General features: G+C 43.1%; 1 protein-coding gene across 1 annotated transcript in view; it reads left to right on the top strand.

Moving 5' to 3' along the window:
* DNAJC8 (DnaJ (Hsp40) homolog, subfamily C, member 8) overlaps positions 1–12815 on the top strand; it is a 35766-nt gene that overhangs the window by 3940 nt on the left and 19011 nt on the right. Inside the window, exons 2-4 of the mRNA XM_011981759.1 lie at positions 167–292; positions 1558–1762; positions 6061–6162. Of these exons, the coding sequence (XP_011837149.1) occupies positions 1685–1762; positions 6061–6162 (180 nt within the window). The 5' untranslated portion in view covers positions 167–292; positions 1558–1684. The remainder of the gene's footprint in view (positions 1–166; positions 293–1557; positions 1763–6060; positions 6163–12815) is intronic.

Raw genomic sequence — 12815 nt, 5'->3', positions numbered from 1 at the left:
AAAAAAAAAAAAAAACGGATAAGTAGGATCCTGTCTAGGGAAAGCTTAACCTTGACCTCCCTTCATCCATCTAATGAATGTGAACAAGACAATAGTAATTTTTACTTTCATGAAGTTTATAGCTCTTCTCTAAGTCATTTTCTCTTCTCTGTTTCTTCTTTTTTAGATGAGAGAATTGGGCCAGATTATCTACCTGATTGATGATTATAAAAATACCTTCTTTGGGGCTGGGTGTGGTGGCTCATACCTGTAATCCTGGCACTTCGGGAGGCCGAGGCGGGTGGATCACGAGGTCAGGAGTTCCAGACCAGCCTGACTAACCCCATCTCTACTAAAAATACAAAAATTAGCTGAGTGTGGTGACATGTACCTGTAATCTCAGCTACTCAGGAGGTTGAGGCAGGAGAACTACTTGAACCTGGGAGGCAGAGGCTGCAGTGAGCCAAGATCATGCTACTGCACTCCAGCCTGGGCAACAGAGCAAGACTCTGTCTCAAAAAAACAAAACAAAACAAAACGAAACAAACCTTCTTTGTTTTGTATGAAATGGTAAAACTGGCTTTATTGATCATATTTTAGTTAAGAAAATAGCAGCCCTGCCTGGTATTTTGTTTAATTCCATTTACGTGAAATATCTGGAATAGGTAAATCCATATAGATAAAACACAGATTGCTTGTTTTCAGGGACTGGGGAGAGCGGGCGAATAGAGAGTAACTGCTTAATAGGTACTAGGTCTCCTTGGCCAGGCGCGGTGGCTCACGCCTGTAATCCCAGCACTTTGGGAGACCAAGGCGAGCGGATTACGACGTCAGGAGATTGTAGACAATCCTGGCCAACATGGTGAAAATCCGTCTCTACTAAAAATATAAAAATTAGCCGGGCATGGTGGTGTGTGTCTGTAATCCCAGCTACTCGGGAAGCTAAGGCAGGAGAATCACTGGAACCGGGGGGCGGAGGTTGCAGTGAGCCAAGATTGCGCCACTGCACTCCAGCCTGGGTGACAGAGTGAGACTCTGTCTCAAAACAAAACAAACAAAAAAAACAAACAAAAACAAAACAAAACAAAAAAATCTTTGGTACTAAGTCTCCTTTTGAGGTGATGAAACTATTTTGGAACCAGATAGACATGGTGGTTGCAGAACATTGTGAATGTTCTAAAGACCACTGGGCGCAGTGGCTCATGCCTGTAATTCCTGTACTTCCGGAGGCCTGGGCAACATGGCAAGACCCCGTCTCTACAAAAGTACATAAAATTAGCCGGGCATGGTGGTGCGTGCCTGCAGTCCCAGCTACCGAAGGCTGAAGTGAGAGAATCGCTTGGGCTTGGGAGGTCGAGGCTGCAGTGAGCTGTGATTGCACCACTCGACTCCAACCTGGACCACAGAGATCCTGTCTCAAAAATAAATAAATAAATAAACTCACTGAATTATTCACTTTTTCTTTTATTATTTTTTTACCTAACAACAATAAATTAAGCAAATAATTTACTTTAAAGTGGTTAATTATATGTTATGTGTAATTCGTTTAAATGTTAAAAAGGCCACCTAGGTTTCAAGTGCTTGGCTGGGCTGCGAGCCCTTTAACAACCTCTCAGACGGGAGGCGGGGCTAGAGGGGCGGACCTGTAAGAATCACGTGGGGCGACGCCTGCGCAGACGGGTCACGTGGTGGCTGGGCCGGGGAAATGGCGGCTTCAGGAGAGAGCGGGACTTCGGGCAGCGGAGGCAGCACCGAGGAAGCCTTTATGACCTTCTACAGTGAGGTGAACACAGAGTGAGGAGTAGTGGCACCGGGGCGACCTCTCCCAGATCTGCTTTCCCGGTGGACAAAGGCAGTGGCCGCCTGGCCTGGACCGTTGGGCGATTCCTTCAGTCCAATCTTCGGGGTGGCGGGGGTCTGGGGGTGTGTGAGCGTCTCCCACTGATAACTGCTGGGAGATCCCCCGGGCAACGAAAGAGGGGATGGTGTTCGACCTATCGAGGGAGGTGGCGAGTGCGTCCGAAGTAGTGCGGGCGCGCGGGCGGAGTGCCCCAAGTCCGCGGAGTCGGGGGCTGGCAGAGGCTGGGCCCTTCCTGGGAGTGACTTAGCCTTCTTGTCCCCCAAGACGTTTCTTAGTCCTCTGTAATGAGTTGTTTTAGTGGTTGTTTCTGCCATTCACTAACGCCAGGCACTGTGCATCATGCCAGTTAGGCATTATATTACCCCCCCTTTATAGATGACGAACCTGAGGTTTAGGGAGGTGAAATAGTTTGGGGCCTTACAGTAGGTTACAGCTTGCTCGGTGGTATGTTAGGACAGCAATGGGCATGTTCTGAGCCTCCTTTACTATCGCATCTCCAGCGCCTAGTATTTAGTGGATGCTCAGTAAATATTTGTTGAGTGAATGAATGAATAAATGAAATAAAAGCATGCCTTTTGGAGTCAGAATCTCAGATTAAGTTCTTACAAGGGGCTGGGCACAGTGGCCCACATCTGTAATTCCAGCACTTTGGGAGACCCAGGCGGGAGGAACCCTGAAGCTTGAGGCTGCAGTGAGCTATGATCGGACCACTGCACTCCATCCTTGGCGACAGAGGGAGACCCTGTCTGAGTCAGAATCTCAGATTAAATTATTGCAAGGGGCTGGGCACAGTGGCTCACATCTGTAATCCCAGCACTTTGGGAGGCCCAGGCGGGAGGAACCCAAAAGCTCGAGGCTGCAGTGAGCTATGATCGGACCACTGCACTCCATCCTTGGTGACAGAGTGAGACCCTGTCTCTTTAAAAAGAAGAAAAAAAAGGATAGAAAAAAAAATTCTTGGCGGGCGCGGTGGCTCACGCCTGTAATCCCAGCACTTTGGGAGGCCGAGATGGGCGGATCACGAGGTCTGGAGATTGAGACCACGGTGAAACCCCGTCTCTACTAAAAATACAAAAAATTAGCCGGGCGTGGTGGCGGATGCCTGTAGTCCCAGCTACTCAGGAGGCTGAGGCAGGAGAATGGCGTGAATCCGGGAGGCGGAGCTTGCAGTGAGCCGAGATAGCACCACTGCACTCCAACCTAGGCGACAGAGCGAGACTCTGTCTAAAAAAATAAAATAAAAATTCTTGGAAGATAGTTAACCTGACTGGACTTGGATTGAATTCTTCTTCTTCTTCTTCTTCTTTTTTTTGAGACGGAGTTTTGCTCTTGTCGCCCAGGCCTGGAGTGCCGTGGCATGATCTTGGCCCACTGCAACCTCCGCCTCTCGGGTTCAAGCAATTCTCCCGCCTCAGCCTCCCAAGTAGCTGGGATTACAGGTGCCTGCCACCACGCCTGGCTAATTTTTGTATTTTTGTTAGAGACGGGGTTTCACCATGTTGCCCAGACTTGCCTCAAACTCTTTATTTATTTATTTTGAGACAGAGTCTCACTCTTGCCCAAGCTGGAGTGCACAACTTCTGCCTCCTGGGCTCAAGTGATTCTCCCACATCAGTAGCTGGGACTACAAGCTCGTGCCCCTATGCCTGGCTGATTTTTGTATTTCTTTGTAGTGACAGGATCTTTCTGTGTTGCCCAGGCTGGTCTGAAACTCCTGGGCTCAAGCAGTCCTCCCGCCTTGGCCTCCCAAAGTGTTGGGATTACAGGCATGAGCGACTGTGCTTGACAAGAGAATTAATTTTAAAATAAACATTTTCATGAGTACTAAAGTTATTGTATAAGAAAGCGTTTCATAAAAAAATAAAGCGGAAGCATCTTTCTTAGGGTTCAACAAGGCAGAAGATGGGATCTCTAGGTTGGCATGGGTTTGAGATATGGAGTTGCCCCCCAGCAGGCTGTGAGCTATTCAGTGTTAAGGACCGTATCACATTCATCTTTTATTTCTTGCATTTGTAACAGTGCTTGTTACATAGTAGTTTCTCCAAAGTACTAAATTTAGGTTTAGACACCTGGCAGGCGCTACCTGTAGTCTCAGCTGCTCTGACGGCTGAGGTGGGAGGATTGGAGGATCACTTGAGCCCAGGAGGTGGAGGTTGCAGTGAGCCATGATCTGTCTTCTGTCACTGCAGTACACCCTGGGTGACAGAGCAAGACCCCTTCTCAAAAAAACAAAAACAAACAAAAAACCAAATAGCAATCTTTGTTTGTTTGAATTGGATGGGAAAAAATATCTAAGGAAGGATGCTTCATTTTTTTTTTTTATCCAAAATGTGTTTATTGAGATGATTTCCCACTCATCTTGATTCAGAGTGCTTTTAGTGCTGCTTCCTCCTAAAGGAACATCCTTCTGTAAGCCTTGCTTTTCCTCCTGTAGGCTGGCAGAGGACAGTGGAACAGCCAACACACAAAACTACCGTTTGTGCATGGCTGAAGACCATGGTGATTTTATAGCATCCTGGGCATTTCACATCCATGAAGTAGAAATTGGGGCTCTGCACCAGGCGTTTCTTCTTGTGTTTCCTCTTCTCTTCTGGGGAGGGATGAAGGAGATCCTTTGTGAGAGGCATGTTCTTGTGTGGGTAGGTCGTCACCGCCGGAAAAAAGGCTTCAGTCATTTTTTTAAAAAATAGAGATAGGGTCTTGCCATGTTGCTCAGGTTGGTCTTGAATTCCTGCGCTCAAGTGATCCTCCTACCTCAGATTCCCAAAGTGCTGGGATTACGGGCATAAGCCACCACACTGGCCTTATTCATTTAACAGATGTTTATTGAACATTTGAAGTGTACTAGTGTGCTATTTAGGTGTTGGGGATATGGTAGTGAACAAAAGAGGAAAAAAAATCCTGTTTTCTTAGAGTGAAGAGGGAAGATGTCTAGAAGGAATGACTTTTTATGTTAATGAAATGCTTTCCAACCTTGTTTTGGCCATAGGAATAAAGATGACATATAGCATACCAGAGATTCATTCCAACTAGCATTCCAACTCTGACAGTGACACCAAGAATGTTTTCCTGGGACTGCCTGGTGCTTGTTCTCCCTGGCATTGTCTTCAGGTCAGGGATTTTTCTTTTTTCTTTCTTTCTTTTTTTTAAAATTAAAAATAGAGACGGGGTTTCGCCGTGTTGCCCAGGCTTGTCTCAAACTCCTGAGCTCAAGCAATCCACCCACCTCAGCCTCCCACAATGCTGGGATTACAGGTGACAGCTACTGCGCCTGGCCAAGTCAAGGATTTTTCCTAACACTATTAGAATTAGGTGGTGGAGTTATTTGTTCCTTCCCATCAACAGTTTTAAATGCTGCTCATAGTTTATGTCTTACTGTGATTGTATTTTTCCTTTTTTTGCTCTTTAAATTTTTTTTCTTTTTTTCCCCCACAGAGAAATCTCTTTTTTTTTTTTTTTTTTGAGATGGAGTCTCGCGGTGTCGCCCAGGCTGCTGGAGTCCAGTGGTGTGATCTCGGCTCCCTGTAACCCCTATCTCTGGGGTTCAAGCGATTCTCCGGCCTCAGCCTCCTGAGTATCTGGGACCACAGGCCATGCCACCATGCCCGGCTAATATTTTGTAGTTTTAGTAGAGATGGGGTTTCACCATGTTGGCCAGGATGGACTCCATCTCCTGACCTCGTGATCTGCCCACCCTGGCCTCCCAAAGTGCTGGGATTACAGACATGTGCCACTGTGCCCAGCCTTTTTTTTTTTTTTCCTTAAAATTAAAAGCTGTAAATGAAGTATAACCACACACAAGCACATCTTCTGTCATTAAAGTGGAAGTTCTTTAAAGGCTGTGACTTATTTATCTTTGAATCCTCTTGATGCATGCTGTGGGGTCAAACTGTTGGGGTTAAAATTCTGGCTTACAAGTTGGGTAATTGGGAACAAGTCAGTTATCTTCTCTAAGCCTCAGTATTCTTATCTGTGAAATAGGTACAATAGCAGTATCTACCACATAGGGTTGTTGAGATTAATAAATACAGGTAAGGTTTTTATATTAAAATTCAACAAATGGTAGTTGTAATTTCTCAAAGCGTTTATCAAAATGTCTTGCACATGGTAAACACACAAATAAATGTTTGTTGAACATATCAGTGAACGTTGTGTTAAGATAAACAATTCAGTTTGTTATTGAATTCTATTAATGAAGTTTTTAATCCTCATAATTTTAGGTGAAACAAATAGAGAAAAGAGACTCGGTTCTAACATCGAAAAATCAGATTGAAAGACTGACCCGTCCTGGTTCCTCTTACTTCAATTTGAACCCATTTGAGGTAAGCTGATTGGTGTTGCTAGGACCTCTGTAATGGAGGATGTTTGCATAGCTGCAGGCATACCTACATCAGAATACATACCTAATTTATATCATAGTTAGGATTGTGAAAAATGGTGGAGTAAAGTGATGGAATTTGTATAGTACAAATTGAGTATCCCTTATCCAAAATGCTTAGGACCAGAAGTTTTTTGGATTTTGGATTTTTTTTGGGATTTTGGAATATATACATCCATTCTACTCACTTGCTGGTTGAAGCATCCCGAATTAGAAAATTCAGGATGTTATTGAGCATTTTCTTTGAGCATCAATTGACTCTCAAAAAGTTTCAGATTTTGGAGCATTTTGGATTTTGCATTTTGCATTTAGAGGTACGTAACTGTATATAGATTGTCTTTAAACTTGGTTGGTTTTACTGAGCAGAACTAGAGAGGCAGCATGTTAAGAAAAGTGAGATGGTCACATACCTTTCATCATCTTTTAGCAACCCAAATATATAAGGATTTAATTTCAGATGTGAAGGGGCGGCTAACTCTGATAAATTTAGGATTCTTTTTTTTTTTCTTTTTTTTTGAGACGGAGTCGTGCTCTGTCCCCCACGCTGGAATGCAGTGGCGCGATCTTGACTCACTGCAACCTCCTCCTCCCGGGTTCAAGCAATTCTCCTGCCTCAGCCTCCCAAGTAGGTGGGATTACAGGTGCCTCCCACTGCGCCTGGCTAATATTTGTATTTTTAGTAGAGATGGGGTTTCACCATGTTGGCCAGGCTGGTCTCGAACTCCTGACCTTGTGATCCGCCTGCCTCAGCCTCCCAAAGTGCTGGGATTACAGGCATGAGACACCGCTCCTGGCCTAGGATTCTTGATTTAAACTACTTGTTAAAACTTTTCTGTTTCACTATAGTAAATACCAAAAACCCAACAACAACAAAACAAAGATCACAGGATTTTAGATAAGTGAATATACTTTTTCATTTTCTTAATTTTATAACTTTAAACTTTTCCTGATTATAAAAGTAAATCATATTTCTTGTAAATGTACAGAAAGCAAGAATAATCATGTATAATCCCACCTAAGAGAAATAGCCACTCATGTTTACACTCAAACTGTTTTGCTTAAAAACAGGGAGCATCATACACTTAGTCCTTTTTTTTTTTTTTTTAAAGAGATGGAGCCTCATTATGTTGCCCAGGCTGGATTAGAACTCGTGGGCTTAAGTGATCTTAACCTGCTCAGCCTTTGGAGTAGATGGGACTACAGGCTTATGGCACCACGCCTGGCTCAGCTCAATATGGTTTTATTTTATTTTGTTTTATTTTTTTGAGACAGGGTCTCATTGTCACCCAGGCTGGAGTACAGTGGTGCAATCATGGCTCACTGCACCCTTGAACTCCTGGGCTCACATGATTTGCCCACCTTGGGCTCCCAAAGTGCTGGGATTACAGCCATTCGCCACCATGTGCAGCCTCAGGGCTGTTTTAAATGCTTTTTTTTTTAGATGAAGCCTCAATCTGTCACCTAGGCTAGAGTATAATGATACGATCTTGGCTTACTGCAACTCCACCTCCCAGATTCAAGTGATTCTCCTGCCTGTCCTGCCTCAGCCTCCTGAGTAGCTCGGATGACAGGTGCCTGCCATCATGCCCGACTAATTTTTGTGTTTTTAGTAGAGACAGGGTTTCGCCATATTGTCCAGGTTGGTCTCGAACTCCTGAGCTCAGGTGATTCACCTGTCGCGGCCTCCCAAAGTGCTAGGATTATAGATGTGAGCCGCTGCCTGGCCAAAAAAAAAAAAAGAAAAATTAATTTTTCTTTTTATTTTTTGCAATTCTTGACAAAATATTAACATCTTTAATCATAAATGAACTCTTCAGAAATCAGTACAAAGAGACTAACATTACACGGGAAGTGAAAATAAAAGGAACAGAGGAAAATGGAATAGCACAAATGAGTTATAAGGCTATATGAAGATGACGTATAGTTAATACTAATAGTTGAGAAAGCAATTTCGTTATAAATTACATTATCAATGCTTACAAATATTGATATCTGATGTTTGTACAACTTTAGGAAATGAAGAGTTCTCAGATACTCAGGAAACTTACTCTAGTCATGAGGAGTTTACTCAAAAATGTAGATTTTTGCATAAACTTGGCCCCAGCAATTCCAAACCACAGGAATCACTCCGACGAAGTAGTTGGATACACACACATATACATACATTTTTACTACATGGTAGATGTGTAAGTAATATATCATCCCCCAAGAAACTATTTATGAACTGGTTATAAAATAATAGCCTGGGGGGTAAAAAAAAATTCTGTATAATTTATTTAATAATTTCTTTATTGTGGAATAGTTCAACTAGTTTATTTCTTTCTAGATTTTTTTGTTTTTGAGATGGCGTCTCACTCTGTTGCCAAGGCTGGAGAGCAGTGGCGTAATCTCGGCTCACTGCAACCTCCGCCTCCTGGGTTCAAGCGATTCTCCTGCCTCAGCCTCCTGAGTAGCTGGGACTACAGGCGTGTGCCACCACGCCTGGCTAAGTTTTGTATTTTTAGTAGAGATGGAGTTTCACCATATTCGCCAGGCTTTTCTCAAACTCCTGACCTTGTGATCTCTCTACCTCGGCCTCCCAAAGTGCTGCAATTACAGGCGTGAGCCATCACACCTGGCTCTTTAAAAAATTTTTTTAACAGGCAGCCCTCTGAACCAGAATAGGTTTAGAGAGACTCCCTAAACTACTTTTTAATTGTTCACATTTACAAATAATTTTGAAGCGAATATTTTTGTATCTGTTAAATAATAGAAACAACACTTATTGGGCACTTAGAAAAAACTCCCCTCACTTTTTTTTATTGTGGAAAAATATACATAACATAAAATTTGCCATTTTAGCCAGGTGTGGTGGCTTATGCCTGTAATCTCAGCATTTTGGGAGGCCGAGGTGGGAGGATCATTGGAGGCCAGGAGTTCGAGACCAGCCTGGCCAACATGGCGGAACCCAGTCTCTGCAAAAATAATACAAAAATTAGCTGGGCATGGTGGTGCATGCTTGTAATCTCAGCTACTTGGGAGGCTAAGGCCCAAGAATCACTTAAACCCAGGAGGTGGAGGTTGCAGTGAGCCGAGATTGCGCTACTGCACTTCCAACCTGGGTGACAGAACAATACTGTCTCCAAAAAAAAAAAAAAAATTACCATTTAAATTATTTTGAGTTTTACAATTTAGTGGCATTAAGTACATTCACAGTGTTGTGTAACCATCACCACTGTTCATATTCAGAAATTTTTCGTCACCCCAACTAGAAACTTTGTATCTGCTAAACAGTAAGTCCTCATTTTCTCCCTGACCCCTGGTAACCTCTACTCTATCTACTTTGTCTATGAATTTGCCTCTTCTAGGAAACCCATGTAAGTGGAATCATACTGTATTTGTTACTTTGTATCTGGCCTATTTCACTTAGCATGATATTTTCAAGGTTCATCGATTTTCTGTTTTTTGAAGAGTAATTTTTCAAGAATTTTTTCATTTTGAAACAGTCTCAGATTAACAGAGATTTCAAATACAATATGAAGACTTTTCCTTGAACTCTTTGAGAATAAATTGTTAGAATGATGATCCATCACCCTGATATACTTTAATGTGATTTTTCTACAACTATCCTCTTACTGAACCACAATGTAAACTATCAAAATCAGTAAATGAACATTGAAACATTGTTACTTTGTAAATCATCAGACCCCATTCAAATTTTACTAATTGTCCCAAAAAAATCTTTCTCAGGGCCTCTCTGAATACATTGTTACTATATAATCATCAGACCCCATTCAGGTTATACTAATTGTCCCAAAAAGGTATTTTTCAGAGCCTCTCTGTTGCTCAGCTCCCTGCATAGCTCACTGCAACCCCGAACTCCTGGGCTCTGGGCTCAATTGATCCTCCTACCTCAGTTTTTCAAAATATTGGGATTAAAGGTGTGAGCCACTGTGTTTGGCTCTTTGGTTGGTTGGTTGGTTTGTTTTGAGACAGAGTCTCACTCTGTCGCCCAGACTGGAGCGCAGTGGCAGGATATTGGCTCACTGCAACCTCTGCCTCCCTGGTTCCAGTGATTCTCCTGACTCAGCCTCCCAAGTAGCTGGGATTACAGGCACCTGCCACCATGCCTGGCTAATTTTTTTTTTTTGTATTTTTAGTAGAGACGAGGTTTCGCCCTGTTGGCCAGGCTCGTCTCAAACTCCTGACCTCAAGTGATCTTCTAGCCTTGGCCTCCCAAAGCACTGGGATTACAGGCATGAGCCACCGTGCCTGGCCTCTTCTTTTGATTTAACTTGTAAGGCCCTGTCAGGCGAGCACTGTAGTCTCTTCCTGTTTGTTTTGTTCAGCACCTTGGAAGGAAAGGTGCTTATCTCACAGGACTCTGGAACTGGCACATCTTTAATAGGTCAGAGAGTTCAGGTGTGACCTAATACTGGATTCCTTTTTCAAGCAGAAGATCCTAAAGGAGACTGCTGTTATATTTTGAGTTCAGGAACTTACCTGAATGCAACAGTTAAGCATTTTTGTTTCTGTGTGATGATCAATTAGCTCCCTGAGGTTCAAGACTATAGGTCTCTCCCTCCATATCCTCAAAGCCTGAGACACAACAGGTGTTCAGAAAAACCTTCCAAGAATCTGAACAGACCTGTGTGCTTGCAGCCATGTTGGTAATAAGGCATTTATCATTTTTGTCAGAAATACTTATTACTTGTCTCTCCCTTATCTACTGTGAGAACAGTAATTCTTAAATTCTGTGAGGACAGTAGAGCTATGGTTAGAATGTGTCCCCTAGATTCATGTGTTAGAAACTTAATCCCAGTACAGCAGCTTTGTGGGGTGGGGCCTAATAAGAGGTGATTAGATCACAAGGACTCTGCCCTCACAAATGGATTAATGTTCTCAGCTTGGGATTGGATTAGTTATCTCAAGAATGGACTTGTTATATACGTGAGTTTAGCCCCCTCTTGCCCTTACCTGATGACGGCCCCTCAACCTTGAACTTCCCAGCCTACAGAAGTATAAGAAATACATTTCTTTTCTTTATAAACTGCCCAGTCTATGGTATTCTGTTCTGGCAACACAAAACAGACTAAGAAAAGTAGTGAGCACAGTATCTAGCTATGTTAGAAACTTTTTGTGGTCTAAAAGTTGGTACTGAATGTATAAAGCTGGCTTCAAAGAGGACCAGCCACAGGTAAAAGTTCATTGTCTTCACTGTGCCACATGTGACACCTCCAACTCTTAAAGACAAAAGAGGAGTTGGATTGGCTTTGAAGGCACTCAGTGAATATTCGTTCTGATATAACTCTTGGAAAAACAACTTTTGGAGTGTGTGTTTGTATGTGTATGTAGGTATATATACTGTCTTCTTTTTTGCCCAATCATGTGGTGAAAGTAAGCTCCAGATGTTAACAGTTAATGCCTAAATACTTTAGCGTGCATCTCCTTGAAACAAGAACACTTCCACGTAACCACAACACCACTATCACGTGTTGGAAGATCACACTAAGAAAGAATAGAAAGGCTGGGTACAGTGGCTCACGCCTGTAATCCTAGCACTTTGGGAAGCTGAAGTGGGCAGATTGCCTGAGTTCAGGAGTTTGAGACCAGCCTGGCCAACATGGTAAAACCCCATCTGTACTAAAATACAAAAAATTAGCTGGATGTGGTGGCACGCGCCTGGAGTCCCAGCTACTCAGGAGGCTAAGGCAGGAGAATTGCTTGAACCCAGGAGGTGGAGGTTGCAGTGAGCCAAGATTGCTCCACTGCACTTGACAGAACAAGACTCTGTCTCCAAAAAAAAAAAAAATAGAAATCGTCCCACCTTCACAAAAAAAGCCTCTAATAAAATTAGAGCTTAGGAAATTTTAGCCATAGGAAAACAACATTAAGTAACTTTATCCAGCATACAGTCGACATGCAGATGGGCCCAGCTGTCCCCAAAATCTCCTTTATCACTATTTTAGTTTTTTTTTTTAAACTCAAGAACCACTGTAACCATTTTACTATCTGTATATATCCCATAACATCATGTTGTAATCCCCAAATACAGCAAAATTTATTTTTAAAAAAGAAATCAGTCAGCGTTTATGTATTACATTTGGCGTGATTAGTTGTAAGCCATAGCCTTATCAGAGGCGTTCTTTGTGAGGGTGGGACAAATTCTGTTCTTTTTCATTTATTTTGGGCGCCTTCTGGGACTCGTTGGACTTTGGTTTGCCCCTAGAGATTCCTTTTCCTCAGAACTAGTGGCTTTCCTATGAATATTTTTGTATGAACAGTCACCGCCCCTCGTCTGTAAATCTTATGGGACTTGGCTTTTCCTATTGAGGGACTTTCCCAATTCCTTTCTCCCTTGGGAAGGTGTGAGAGGGGGGCTCACTGACTTGAAAATTTTCATTTTCTTGCGCCACCACCCTGGCTAATTTTGTATTTTTAGTAGAGAGGGGTTTCTGCATGTTGGCCAGGCTTGTCTCAAACGCCTAGCCTCAAGTGGTCTCCCTGCCTTGGCCTCCCAAAGTACTGGGATTACAGGCGTGAGCCACTGCACCTGGCCAGGGAGACCCCATCTCTAAAAAAGTTTTAAAAAGTCACCGGGCATGGTTGTGTGCTCCA

This window comes from Mandrillus leucophaeus, unplaced genomic scaffold (assembly GCF_000951045.1).
Source record: "Mandrillus leucophaeus isolate KB7577 unplaced genomic scaffold, Mleu.le_1.0 Scaffold23, whole genome shotgun sequence".
NCBI lineage: Eukaryota > Metazoa > Chordata > Mammalia > Primates > Cercopithecidae > Mandrillus > Mandrillus leucophaeus.
This window is presented reverse-complemented; position numbering and strand designations above follow the sequence as displayed.